The sequence below is a fragment of the Helobdella robusta genome, assembly GCF_000326865.2.
Source record: "Helobdella robusta unplaced genomic scaffold HELROscaffold_33, whole genome shotgun sequence".
NCBI classification, from domain to species: Eukaryota; Metazoa; Annelida; class Clitellata; order Rhynchobdellida; family Glossiphoniidae; genus Helobdella; species Helobdella robusta.
In genome coordinates, this window is record NW_008704623.1 from 1,174,835 (window position 1) to 1,189,576 (window position 14,742).

General features: G+C 33.9%; 4 protein-coding genes across 4 annotated transcripts in view; 3 read left to right on the forward strand and 1 right to left on the reverse strand.

The window, feature by feature from the left end:
* Positions 1-179, forward strand: part of HELRODRAFT_175378 (hypothetical protein) — a gene marked incomplete at both ends in the record, with an annotated part of 830 nt that extends 651 nt beyond the window's left edge. Inside the window, one exon of the mRNA XM_009022805.1 lies at positions 135-179. Within this exon, the coding sequence (XP_009021053.1) occupies positions 135-179 (45 nt within the window). The remainder of the gene's footprint in view (positions 1-134) is intronic.
* Positions 180-1,664: 1,485 nt separating this feature from the next.
* On the forward strand, positions 1,665-4,934 carry HELRODRAFT_175379 (hypothetical protein; the record flags this gene model as incomplete). The annotated part of the gene is made up of 5 exons (XM_009022806.1): positions 1,665-1,717; positions 1,826-1,994; positions 2,186-2,253; positions 2,319-4,492; positions 4,762-4,934. The coding sequence occupies 5 exons, from the start codon at positions 1,665-1,667 to the stop codon at positions 4,932-4,934; spliced, it is 2,637 nt and encodes an 878-aa protein (XP_009021054.1).
* A 522-nt stretch (positions 4,935-5,456) lies between these two features.
* On the reverse strand, positions 5,457-9,400 carry HELRODRAFT_185741 (hypothetical protein). Its single transcript, XM_009022807.1, is given in 7 exon segments — positions 5,457-5,912; positions 5,925-6,975; positions 7,157-7,510; positions 7,680-7,810; positions 8,094-8,187; positions 8,262-8,370; positions 9,205-9,400. The coding sequence occupies 6 exon segments, from the start codon at positions 9,237-9,239 to the stop codon at positions 6,772-6,774; spliced, it is 927 nt and encodes a 308-aa protein (XP_009021055.1). The 5' UTR covers positions 9,240-9,400; the 3' UTR covers positions 5,457-5,912; positions 5,925-6,771.
* Positions 9,401-9,964: 564 nt separating this feature from the next.
* Positions 9,965-13,186, forward strand: HELRODRAFT_175381 (hypothetical protein; the record flags this gene model as incomplete). Its single annotated transcript, XM_009022808.1, has 1 exon — positions 9,965-13,186. The coding sequence occupies one exon, from the start codon at positions 9,965-9,967 to the stop codon at positions 13,184-13,186; it is 3,222 nt and encodes a 1,073-aa protein (XP_009021056.1).
* Between the last annotated feature and the right edge of the window lie 1,556 nt (positions 13,187-14,742).

Below are 14,742 nucleotides of genomic sequence, written 5' to 3' on the forward strand. Positions count from 1 at the left end.
AAATAGGCGATCATTTCTATCTTACAAAACTCCAGATAAACAGTATTTATCGTACAATCCTGCCATCTAGCAAAAAATGAATTTAAATTTACTCCATTTTGTTTGTTTTAATTTTGTTTTAAAATTTTTGTTAGCACTTTTTGTACAATCCTGCTAGCAGATGGATATATACAAATTAAAATTTTTTGTTTTTTTTTTCATTTCGTTTCGTTTTGTTTTCAATTCATTTTATTTCAATTTTGCAAATTGTATAAAAATAAAATTCTTTTTTTGCACTGCACAAGAATATATCTAGTCGATTGATTTTTTATTTGGTCAGTTTGTTTGCTGGTTGGATGGCTGATTGGTTGGCTTGGTTGGTTGGTCGGTGAATGAATGATTGAGAAAAAAAAGATACAAATAGAATGGAAAAGAAGAAGAAAATAGGAGAGAGAGAGAGAGAGAGAGAGAGAGAGAGAGAGAGAGAAACTCACGTCTATATCTGGAGAAAAAATTTTCCTATTTGTTGTTGTTTAAATGTTGTCTTGTCATCCGCTTAAATCATTTTGTTTTTCTATTTTGCAATTCGTGTTTTTTCGTTTTGTTCAAATTTACTTTTTTTTCAATTTTTTTGTCGTCTGCATTAGTAATAGAATCATTTTCGTTCGTTCGGTTTTTTTTTATTTTAATTTTTGTATCACGCAACAATGTGCAAAATAATTGTTTCTGTGTGACTATCATAATTTCTAGTAAAAATTACCAGCCAGACACTCTTGCCAACCAAAATGTAAATTAAATACCATTCCGTTTAAGACATCATTTTGTATTGACTTTTGCTTGCTTTTTGCCACACACACCCACACACACACACAAACACACACACACATACACACACACACCCACACACACACACATACACACACACACCCACACACACACACACATACAAACATATATATACTATTATACGGTGAACAAATTTATCATTATTTTGAGCAATATATATATATATATAAAAATATATGAAAATTACATATCAAATTCATTCTTAATATATATATATATATATATATATATATATATATACATTTTATCAAATTATATAAATATATACATACCAATGTTGGATCTGATCAATTTTGATACATACAGCTTTCGAGTTTTAACTTTTTATTAATTAAAAAAATGACAGTATAATTGTTGTTATTATTATTATTGTTGTTGTTATTATTGTTATTATTATAACTTTATTATCATTAATCATAATTTTTTTTGTCTTTCTGTTGCTGTTGGTTGTTCGTAAAATTATTTATATTATTTTTCTCTTTTCATTTCATGTCTTTGGTGTGTTTTGTTTACTAAATATACACACAGACACACATATATATACACTCTTCGGTTCATAATACTTTTATTATTTTTTTGAAATTTTAAATCACGAATATCTTTTGGAGAAATAAAATATTTAAAAAAATCCAACTTTGATAAATTTCTTAAATTAAAAATAATATAGTATAAATACTACATTATAGTCATCATAACAATAATAAATAATAATATTAACAATAAATAAAGGTTTAATCTACTAATATATACACTGAGTGCGCCTAACTAAAAAAGCTACGCTAAAAAACTTAGTTTTAAAATTTTTTTTCGGATCAAACAATAAAATGAAGTGAAATGAAATGAAAAAGGTTCATCGTTCTCTTCCGGTAGCGCATCAGTCAAATGCAACCAAGTTAGCTAGTCCGCTATAGTTAACTTACCAACGAAATAAAATGAAATCAGAAAAAATATAGCAGATAATTCTATACCAACTCCTAAATTCTCACTCAAATATTTCTAGCCTACCTAGCAACCCTTCCCCAACAATGAAATCATCCTTCATGTACATGGTGACAGAGATCCAAGAGCCAGAAGCTCTCACGACCGTAATAAACCCGGTTAGATTGTGGACCGGCAAATCGAAAGATCCGTACAGTACAATAAGTTCGAAGGTACTGAATAGCAGTAACGTAAGTCCAAAAGTACCAAATAGTAAACTAAATACATATGTTCCTCATAGTACACTAAACGCAAATGATCCAAATGATAAAGTTACTATAAAACCCCCAGTAAAAACGATAAGTGTAAAAGATGTGCATAGTAAAGTAAAGTACAAAAGTGTACATAGTAGAAAAAATCTTGACCCATCTAAACCCCTAAGGTCAAAGGTAAAACTGACCCGAAAATCGACTCAGGTTTCGTTGATGTCGAGCTTCACACCTCGATATCGTCAGTATAAACTATTCGTTAAATAATTCCTCGTTCAATTCCTCGCTAACTTCCGACACTCAAAGTTCTTACAATAACAATGCAATCGTGACGGATGACAAAGATGTTAGAACCCGACGCACGGATAGAAGTTTAACAAGGGTGCGTTCGTCAGTTGAATTGGTGACACCTGTCAGGAAGATTCGTAAAAATGACAGTAAGGTCATGATGGTGAAAAAATTTCCAAGTCGTCAATCGACACCTAGCAGTTTACACAGAATGATCGGTTTCTCAAGTGATGAGATCTTGGCGAGTATAGTTCCTTTGAAGAAGGCCGATTCGAAATATGACGATAGAAAACAATTAGGCAAATTAAATGAACAACGCGAGTTAACAGGGAAGAAACCATTGCCAACACCGCGGTTAAAACAGCCATCGTCACAGCTTCAAGCTCCAAATTTGAAATTTTCTAAACAACAGCAACAACCGTCTTTTCAAATTCAACAGCCCCAACAACAACAACCATATTTGCAACAAAAAGTTAATAACGAACAACAACAGCCGTCTATTCAAAATTTTTTACAACTACAGCAACCACAACTACAACAACCACAACTACAACAACCACAACTACAACAACCACAATTACAGCAGCTACAATTGCAGCAACCACAACTTCAACAACCACAATTACAAAAACCTCAACTAACAACGATGCCAAACAACATTTTACCACAGGCAGCTCCTCAACAGCTGACGTATCAACTAGTGCCACAGCCAGAGACTACCCCGGCGACACAGCAGTACGTTTCACAGCCACAACACTTAAAATTAGTACAACAACCCTTGCAATTATCGCAAACACAAAATCCTATCAGCACACAACAGCAACAAACGCCAAATGAACAACGGTCCACTTCTCCAGCCAATCGGTGGCATAAAAAATATTTAGGTGAGTTTAAACCAAAAAGAGGTAAAAAAATAAAAAAAATAAGAGAACGAATTAGGACGAAAACATTTTCAAAGAGAAAAAATCATCATCAAAAAAATCAAACCAAAGAAAAATCCACGTCGTCGTCGTCGTCGACCGGATCAGATAAAGTACAAATAAAAACAGGATCAAAACTAAGCCAAAATCCAAAAATGAGTATAATAATCCAAAAAACAAAAAATCCAGATGTTGATATTAAATTTAAAAAATTTTCCAACAAACACAAACCTGACTTCAAATCACCCTTCCTCAACCAGGCAACAACCCACATTAAAAGCAGCCTCAACGAAAGGGAGTCCACAGATTTTAAAAATCAAATGATCAAAAAGTTGAAGATGAAAGATGCCCTTGATAGGAAGAAACTGAAACGCATCATCAAGAGTTTGGAGACGATCGCCACTGGAGGGGGAATGGAGAATGCGTCATCCGAAAGAATTTTATTCAACGACGTTTTTGAAAAAAAGTCGCCGCCGAAAAAGAAAAAATCAGACCCCAAAATAAGAGAAAAGATTGTATTTCTAGAGATCAAAGAAAGCAATCCGAAGCCAAAAAGCAAAGAAGTGAAACCAATAAAGAAAGGAAGGCAGTTATCTGAAATTGAAACGACAGAATCGATTAAGAAACTCGTTGATGAGTTGAGGGAGAAACAAAATGCGAAAGCTAAAAAAGCTGCACAAAAAGTAAAAACTAAAAAAAAAACTCCCAAACCAGTAAAAACTGTAAAAAGTCCTCCCAAACCAGTAAAAATAAAAAGCACAAAATTGAAACTTGATTCAGCAGATGAGAAAAAACTAAAAAGCAGTTTCTCCTCTATGACCACATTGAAAACGATTTATAAATTAGCTAAAAAGAAAAAAACAGAGTGGGATAAGAAAAGGCAACAGATAAAATCTCAACCAAAACCGAAACCGAAAACCAAATCAAAACCGAAAAAAAAGCCTAAAAAACCAACACTATCAAAGCCAAAAAATAAACCAGTAAAACAGAAAAGCATCTTAAAAAACAAAACCAGTCATAACAGTCGAAGCACAAGAACGAGCAACTGGAACAACTCGAGTAATTTCACATCAATGGAGTCAGCACCTCCAACAGAAGAACAAGAACTGAATGAAAATGAATCAACAGGAAGAAGATTAAGTCCAGGCATGTTTCGGATGGATCCATTAGAAGATAAAAACATCAGTTTGATGGAAAGTATCGCCAAATATGCTGGAAAATACGAGCGGTTAAAGAGCAATAGTCACGCTCAGCTCGAGTTAGCCGACAAAGGTAAATTTTTAATCATTTTTCCTAATTTTTTATATATATTACTTATTAATTTCTTTACAATTGATAAGAAAATTATTAAATTATTATAATTTTTATAATTTAAAATACTAAATTCCTATAAATCCAAGTAAAACTCTCCATTCCACACGTAAATTAACACGCGCGCTCTTGTAAAAAGCTTTCAGGCATTTCAGTGACATAAAAATATATTACTACTATTATCATCACGATTATTATTATTATAAATTATTTTAAATTATTATCTCCAGAAAATAGAGAAAGAATGATTGGAATGTTACTGGAGAGCTACGAAAGAGGCATAAGTAGAAAGGAAGGCAGCGGGGCCTATGAATATTATCATCAGAGAAACAAGGCTAAACCAAAAGAAAGGCTTATAGTATCGCATATTCCAAGAGAAAGTCCTTTGAAGCATTTTTACTGAATTTTTGGAAATTTTTTCCTTAGTTACGAAACTTAGGCATATCTCTCTCTCTCTTCTCTCTCTTCTATCTATCTTACTTTCTTTTTCTAAATGATTCTTCTTTATCTTTTCCTTTAAAGAGGGCCTTTTTGAAACATCACGAACATTACTAGTTTGAAAAGAATGTTTTGCTCCGGTCATGAAACTTACATTTCTCTCTCTCTTTCTCTCCTTCTATGTATCTATTCTTTCGTTCACACACACGACACGCACACACTCTCTCTCTCCCTTTCTATGTGAGGCCCTTTGGAACATTAATACCGAAACTTTGAGAAAAGTTAATTTTCCGCAGCTATGTGCAACTTGTAGTTTGACCAATTCTCCTAACATTCGGTGCAACAAAGTAACCGTTTTCTCGGTTTCAATTGGAAATTATTTTTATTCTTTAAATGACAGAGTCTGGATTATATTTCAACATTTTCCGCCGACTTAATTAACTGGTCGATAACTTACTTAATTAATTAGTTAATTGATAACATTATTGCCTGAAAATAATTTATTTTATTTTCATTTCTTTATAAATTTCAGAAATAAATTTGACAGACACACAAGCAGACACACTCACAAACATATCCGTAAAAAATATATAATAAAACCCATTGTTTAATATAACGATAAACACCCATCTATCTATCTATTCATTCATTAATTCATTCATTCATCTACTCATTCATCTATTCTATCATTTATTCAAACTAAAATCTGAATAGAATAATGACAACAATATAACATAATAATAGTCTTCATAGGCTTTGGCCGTGTTACACAACACATTGGCTGTGTGTCAAGAATATCTTGATTCCATGCTGTGTGTGTTGTATGTGTGCGTACGTGTGTGTGTGTGTATTATTATCAAATTTCATTTTTTATCGAGTTAGTTACATCATTAAATCGAAAAATTTTTACGAAATATATATATATATATATATATATATGTATGTATGTATATATGTTCCTTTATATATATATATATATATATATATATATACATACATACATATATGAGTGTGTGTGTGAGTGTGTGTGTCAATTAGTTTACCATTGTTTATAATGAAAAAAATTTTTAGAATTTATTAATTCTGTTTCAATGTATACCTTTTAAAAACATTTTCTAAATAATTATTCGAAAGAATAAATTTCATATGTAATAATTTTTCGCATTTTCCCTCTCTCTCTCTCTTCATATCTCTCTCTCTCCCTCACTCTATACATATATATATATATATATATATATATATATATATATATATATATATATCACCATTAAAAATTAATGGTTAGTAATCAGTACAAGCAGTATAAGTAGTAATAGCATGTCAATTATTTGTGACACTGATTAAAATCATCATCAACAATAATATAATAATAATAATATCTACTATTATTATTCTTATTATTGTTATCATCATCATTATCATTGTATTAGCCAGTTTTTAGTTTATCGTTGAAAATATATTAACATTAATTTTTATTGAAAGATTAGCGCTCTTTTCAGAAAAATATTATAGAGAATAACGGAAAAAGAAAGATAGTAAATCGTAGTAGGAGAAGAGGAGGATGAACGAAAAATTCTCATTTGCCGCATATCCTTTGCTATTTAGTATCTTTTCCAACTATCTATTAAAAACAGGCCAATCAGGGAAGGGTAAAGTAAAATTTGCATTTATATAACTAAAATAATGAACAATAATAACAAAAAAAAAATTAATAATAAACAATAAAATAAAAACAATAATTATAACAAAATAATAACAAGAATAATAATAGAGAGAAATTATTTCCAAATCGTCTGTTCAATTCAATAATTGGCGCCGTTATCGTTACCATCATTGCCGACGTTATTATTATTATTATTATTACCGTTATTATTATTATTGTTACTACTGGATGCTGAACACCCCTCTTCAAAGTTTAAAATGGTACGTTCCGACTGCCTCACGTACTGCTGCTGTTTGTAGTAGATCTTTAGGACGCCCTTTATGGCTATGAAGGCGATACCACCCTGAATTCGGTAAATACAGAGAGGGAGGGAGTTAATAATTTATTAATTAGTTGATCAATCAATCAATGATTCATTCAATCGATCACTCAATCAATTAGCAAACAAGCCGTAAGAATTACCGCAAATAAAATAAACATGCCACCTTAAAAAAAACCAAGCCAACACCCAAACGACAACCAACCAGCAAAGTCCTCTGGAAGTTTGACTCAACCTGTCCGAACAGAACCTTCCCAACGATGGTAGCCAGAGTGGGCAGAATCAAGGCCCCACAGAGAATCCGGGTGGCCGAAAGTGGGTCCGACATGGTCGTAGTATCCGCCGGTATCCGCTGGGACATTGACGGATTGCTACTGGAGAATAAGTAGCTGATTAGCGGAAGTTTTGGCGAGTATTTCCTCCATAGTTTCAGGATGAAATCCTCCCAACGGATCATTTTCGACAGGATTAACGACACAGGAACCATTGGTAGGCCTATAAGGAGAAATAAGGGGTCGGCCTTTTCCATTACGTTGAGGCCCTCTTTATGCCCCAAGACCTGGAAAAGTTTTATCAACTTGTAACGACCCTGTCTATGTTGTAATAATGTTGATGAAGAAGAAGAGGATGATGCGATAATGATGACAACAAAAACATCAACAACAAAAACATCAACAATGACAACAACGACAGCAAAATCAACAACAACATCAATATCAACAACAAACCTGCATAACAGTTACTGCCCCGTACGTGACTGCGGTCCAATAGACGGAGCCCACAAACAATCCCCCGGCCACAAATGGACATGTCTTATATATGGCCTTGTCCACTAAGTCCATCAGATATACTGCTTTGTCTATACGTGCGTTCATTTGCGTGTGTGTGTGTGTGTGTGTCAGTATGTGCGTGTCAGTAAGTGTACATGTGTGTGCGTGTGTGTGCGTGCGTGCGTGTGTTAGTTGTGAGTTTATATTTATATGTAAGTTCATATGTGAATCTGTAAAGTTTAGCCTGAGTTTATTAATCATAAGGTCGATATATATACGTGGTATGTCTCTTCTATATATACACACAAAAAGATAAATACACATAAACACACACACACATACAGAAAAATACACATACACTAATTCACTAACTTAATTTAGGGAAAACTATAAGATATTCTGTGTTGCACTGGGGGCAGCAAACCTTTGTCGAACTGTTTCCTCGCTGTTTCTCGTCAATCCACCTCTGCATAAATTTATCGATAAATTCGATAAATTACATTAACAACCCCCCCCCACACACACACACATATATACTACCTGCAAACAGGCATGATGTACCCATCTGCTAGTCCCCCGACATCTGCAAGGGCAAACCCATTTCGCATCTCTGTCGTCGTCCTCTGAAGCAAAACACACCCAGCAAGATCTGAATAATGATTAGTGTGCATGTATGTGTGCGTGCGTGTATGTGTGCGTGCGTGTGTATGTGTGTGAAATTAGAGTAATTCAATTAGTGGCATGTGAGGCTAATCAGTTACAAACTATAAACAGACATGTGATTAGTCTGATGTTGTAATGTGAAGCTGGCAGAATATTGTAATACTCTCTAATTAATTATTATTTAAAACCTAACAAATTAGCATAATTAGATTGACTTGTCTGTACTGTATACAATTGTTATACTTATTTAATTACTTAATTAGTACAAAATTGTGGGTTTAGTTTTTCACTCAATTAGTGAATCCAATTAAGAGTATATCTGTATATCATATTTTATATATTAATATTTATTATTTTGTGTTGAATTATTTAGTACAAATTTATGTTTTTAGTAAAATGATAATTAATATTTTGTTTAAGACTGTGTGATTAGTGATTAGGTGGTTATAGAAATGATTTTATATTTTAAAAGTATAATAAGTAATGTTTCCTAATTTAATAATTCCATAATAATCTAAATAAAACAAATTGTAATTCTATCTATAACTCTTTCTTCTAATCATTCTAATCTAATTCTATCTAATGAAATGAAAGGTTATTATTTGTTATTCTTAAATTAAACTTTTTAATTTAAACTTTAAAGTTATTTGAAATTTCATCATATCATTTTATAAGCTTTATTTATATACAATTTCAAATAATTACAAGTAAAAAAAGCGTGAATCATTAATATGGAAAATAAATAAAATTTTAATTTTATTAAACTTAATTTTAATTTTTAACTAAAAATTTATTTTAAAAATTTTAAAAAAATTTTAACTTCTCTGATTCACTGTTTCTACTGGAGGAAGTCATCTTTTATTAAATTTTTTTGCGATTAAATTAAATTTTTCGTTTGAAATGTTTTTAACAAAAATAAAATTACCAATTTATTAATTAAATTTCCCTAATTTCTACTAATTAGTTGGGGAATTTATCTAGTTTCAATCGTAAATAACGTAAGCAAAATATTGGGCATTAAAAGTAAATTTAATTTAAACTGGCTAAATGTGAACTTAAAGTAAAAATGATCATGTACTAAGGATACTGATTAAAGGAATAACCTGTGATACTGGAATGAATATATTAATTTTAAAATATTAAATAATAAAAACTTTAATTTTGATAGGTTAAATAAAATTTAAAACACTAAAACCTGTAAAATTTTACATGTTATCTTTCAATACCTCTATAACGTTTTAATCAATAATATTGCCATTCACACCCTTTAATGACGTCAACCACAATTACAAAATCAAAGATTATCAACATCGAAATTAACATCCGGAAAATTAATTTTGTTTATTTTGATTCAATAAATTTTAAAACATTTATTTAATTATTTAACAAATAATTAAAATATGAAGTAAATTAATCCATCGAATAGATATCAAGAAAATAACATCAAGTGATTGCATGTAAGACGTAAAAGAACGCTTAGATATAATTTTTAAAATGATGAAAAATGAATAACTAACCAAATTTAATTAATAAATAAGACATTTATACACTAGAAGTTTCAAAAATTGATTGACAAAATAATGTTCTGCCTGTCTGAGCCAAACACAATCAGTGAAGATCCATGCAATGAATGCGTTCGAACTGTCTCTAGAGCAAATTCTTGTCCTAACAACTCAACATTTTCAGTAGACACAGCATATTTTAGGTGCAAGGAACTGCACAAGCAAGCCTCGCAGTATAGTCTGGAAGAAGATTGGAACCCTAAAGGAGTTTTTGATGGTTTTAGCAACGAAATTAACAGCAGACAGTCTTCGTGTCCTCTTAATCTTATCCTGCTTTCGAACAATTATGAAAAAATCGACAACGCTAGTTTTTCCGAAAACATCCAAGACAATGGGCGCTACGTAAATGGAGTTGAAACAGGGAATTTTCAAATCATTAAAAATCAAGAAATGGTAAATAGAGGTTTTGAAGATGAATCGAAAACTTTATTGCTCTATCCGAGCAATGTGAACACGCCGTCCAGCAACAGTAGCTCACAACTTTGCAATCACTGTCATATACAACACTGGAAAAATGAAAATTTGTGTTGCTGCTGTTGCTGCTGTTGCTGCCGCTGTTGCTGCCCACAACATAAATACCGCAACAATATCTGGCAATGTGGCCACTCTCACTGTCGTTGCAAGCAGCATTGCGGAGACTTCAGCGAGAGTACAAGTGCAACTTCAAGCAGTTTTCATGTTACGAAGCTTAAGAATATCCCTGTTAAGAAATGGAAGAGAAATAGGTTTAAAATTCATAAAAGATGGAGAGATTACGTTCTGCGGCAGTGCAAAAATTTCAAGAGATATCGCGCAAGACCTCACAATTTTAAAAATAAGAAAGCCGGAAACAAAAATAGGCTTAAAAATAAGTCGTGCGATGTGAAGTGCAAAGATCTGGCCAACTTGAAGATAGTCACAAATTGCAGTAGAAGCGAACTGATAAAAAAGTTAAAACAAAATAAACTCAATTATTTGAGCGATCCTAACATAATTGCTGAAGTGGCGAAAAATCTCCCCAACAAAGAAAAGAACCAGAACGAAGAACAAATGGAACAGTCAGCTTCGGTCAAAATTACGGAACGCAAAACTTTGGATTGGAAAAGAAAACCTCGCAAGATATTTTTCAAAGATTGTAATAATGGTTCAGTGGCTTTCAAGTATGTACGTTCTACGAGTCAAGGTTCAAATCGTTACTCTTCTCACAATCAACTGAGAAATTGTTTCTTGCGGCCAAACCACCATAGACGACGTTTGAGGAACTTCAACTGCTGCCACGCCTGCAAGCAAAGAATGCAGTGCAATCATTTATGCCCCAAGTGTTGCAACTGTTTTTGCCGTAGATACCAGTTCGAACCTAAATACTCCTGCAAAACTTACAGGGACTGCCATGCCCCCTACTACCAGCAATATGAATCTCATCCAGAAAATAATTTAAGGCATCAGTTCCAAACTTTCAACGGCAAAGAACGTCACTTTCAGCATCCACATCAACTACAGCGATCGCAGCAGCAGTCGCTACAACAGCTACAACAGAATGAAGAACGTGATGAATGTTCTTGTTCCCAAAATGCTGCGTACCAGTCGAGTCCTGCAAATACTACGACTTGGTATCAGCATGACCAGCTGTTTTTAACCAACAATAATTTTGTCGACGCTAACCAAACTAACAACGACAACGCCGTTTACGAGCTCCAGCATCCGCAAAAATTTCACGAGTCGGAGTTACCCCACAAACAAGACGATAAAGAAAAATACGCTAAGGTCATCTACTCGAAGGACGCCGACGAGCAAGATACTTTTAAAATGCAAACTCATCACCAACGACATCATCACCATAATCATCATCAGACCAGTCAACATCATCATTATCATCAGCAAAACTTTCATCAGCAACCGCACCAGTATCAGCAGCAACAACAACAGCAACAGCAGCTGCAACAACAGCAACAGCAGCCATTTTTGCATCATTTACAATTTTGCACACCGCAACAACTTTTCCTGCCTTCAATCTTCAACATTCAACTGACTCCTGACGTACCGAAAAACTTTGAATCCGATATAGCCGTCTCAAAAAACGCAGCGAATTTGACAATGAGAGCAGCCGGTTGCTGTCACAATGAACAAATATTTCCCCCTCAAGATTTTTTCTACCAGGAACCAGTTTCGGTCGCAAGCTGGTACCAGAGTGGAGGTGTTGGAATTTGTGGTTGTTTCAGTAACAATTTGAACTGCCAAATCTGCTGCGACTATGACGGCTGCAATTTTATCGCTACAACAAATGTTGATCCTTGCACTGAAGTGAATGAAAAATTTTGCCAGCCACTTCAGCAACAGCAGCAGCAGCAGCAGCATTTTTATCATTCGTTCCATCAATTTGAAGATGAATGTCTAATCAAAAGTGCCTACGACCAACAACAGCAACATCATCAACATTCAGACATTCACGACCTTCAAAATGTTTTCCAGCAAGACTGCTACAACCCACACTACAGCCACAACCACTACCACTACCAGCAGTTCATGCAGCAGCAGTACCAGCAACAACAAGCCCTCTGCTACCAACAGTTTCATCCATACGCTAATCCACAACAACAACAACCACAACAACAACATCAGTTTCAACATCTGCATCAACAACAGCAACAGCCGCAAGAAGCGCAACCACAGCAACCACCAGATGAAATCAAATCTTTAGGTTTTTTCAAATCCAGCAGTCCAAAATACACCTACAGAGATGGCACTAGGTTCACAACGTACAACAATGATGGAGAGGATCTCGACGTTCTTTCAAATCCAGTATATCCAATCCCCAAGGATAAAAATATTTGTAAGTCGGAAAAAGTTTCCGACTCGGAAAATGTAGCTGGGGCCGAAAATACCTCTGAAACTGAAAGGATCTTTTGGTCCAAAAATCTTTCCGGGTCCGAAAATGTCCAAGGGCCCGACTCTTGCGAGCCAGACAAGATTGACGAAATTGATTTCGAAGTTTCGGAGGTGCGGAACAAAATGGCGGACTGCAACAACAGCATCGTCATCCTCACTCCAGGAAGTCGGAGCAACCGGAACAACGACGCTAGAGAAACTCCTGGCAATGACGTCAATAATGATGATGGAGGTTGCGATGATGATGATGGAGATAATGATGATGAGGAGGAGGAGGAGGAAGACGTTGCAGGGGCGGTCATGGAAACAATAGACACAACGTGGAATGAGATTTTTATTGGGTTGGATTTGACAGGGTCGGTCGAAAAATTATAACAAACAATAATTATATTATTAACAATATATATTATTATTATTTAATACTTTTATACACATTCATATTAATAATTATTGTTTTTATTGTGTTAGATATAACATTGAACCTAGCATTGTTACCCTAGCATTGTTAAATTGTTACGCTTCAAGAAAAATGGTTACGTAATAAAGTAAAGAATATATATTTTATATATTAATTAAATAATTTATTCATTCATTCATTCATTTATTCATTCATTCATTCATTCATTCATACCAACCATTCATTCATTCATTCATTCATACCAACCATTCATTCATTCATACGTACATTAATGGTTTAATAATCAGTTGTTAGTTTTTAATAGGAAAGATATCACAGCGTAGTTTTTTCGATACGATATTTGAAATGTTTTTAATATCTTTGTTATCTGCATAAAACAAATGAACGAAAACAAACAAAAACAAAAAAACTAAACAAACAAAGCGAGCAAAGACATAGAAACTAAACAAACAAAGCGAACAAAAACAAAGAAACTAAACAGAGTAAACAAATAAGAAAAGTCGTAAACAAAAACACTCTCGCCATGTTTCATCACTACGAATCTTTCCTCCCACTACTAACTGAAATAATAATAACAACAATAATAAAAATGACGTCACGGTCAGCTCCGCCATCGCCATTTAATCGCAGTTACAACTATGACGTCACAGTCCCTATCTTAGACGTTAAGAACATCGGCCGCGGCCAAACCCTCTCTTATCTCCTCAATATCTCTCTGGATATCATCCCGGTCATTATCGTCATCATCCTTCCTATTGGCTACGCTCCCTCTCTTTTATTCACTATCTTTCGCGACGTCATCTGTCGCTATCAGTTTTTTTCATCCACTATCATCATCATCATCATCATCATCATCGTCGTCGTCGTCACTTTTCTCATCAATATCTCACACGTTTTATTCGCAAATTCCGCACTCACTTTTTCAATCAATCTCTCACTTTTCCCAATCAAATTTTTTATCATCTCTCTCTCAAATATCTCTCCTTCATTCATTTACTTCATCTTGATCATCATTCGTCCCATCATTTCATCACTCAATCTATTCTTTTACTCCATGGTCGCAATCAGCCGTGCTCTCTTTCCTCCACTCGCCATCTTCCTCCTGCTCACTATCTTTAGTGAGAGGAGTTCTAGAACTCTGGCGGCTAGAGTTTCATCTGTAAATCGGTTAAAGTGTTATCAGTGTAACTTCGAACTCTACATGTGCCTGCAGGTAATGATGATGATGATGGTGACGACGATGATGATGATGATGGTGACGATGATGATGATGACGAGGAAAAGTAGAATGGTGATGATGATGGTGATGACGAGTTGGAAGGAGTAGAATGGTGATGATAATGATGGTGATGAATATGATAGCGAGGAGGATGAAAATGGTGATAATGATGATGATGATGATAGTGGTGGCTCTGATAATGCAGAATATGATGACGATGGTGGTGAAGGGTGGTGAAGTTGATTTTTTTTCTCCACAGGAAAATAAAACGCTAGATGAATGTAGGAGGCCGTA

Coding starts and splice junctions, on each gene's coding strand:
- HELRODRAFT_185741 (XM_009022807.1), bottom strand. CDS start 9,239: ATGACTTCCTCCAGTAGAAACAGTGAATCAGAGAA. Junction 8,188..8,261: donor TACATCATGCCTGTTTGCAG/GTAGTATATATG, acceptor AAATTTATGCAG/AGGTGGATTGACGAGAAACA. Junction 7,511..7,679: donor GGGCAGTAACTGTTATGCAG/GTTTGTTGTTGA, acceptor AAACTTTTCCAG/GTCTTGGGGCATAAAGAGGG.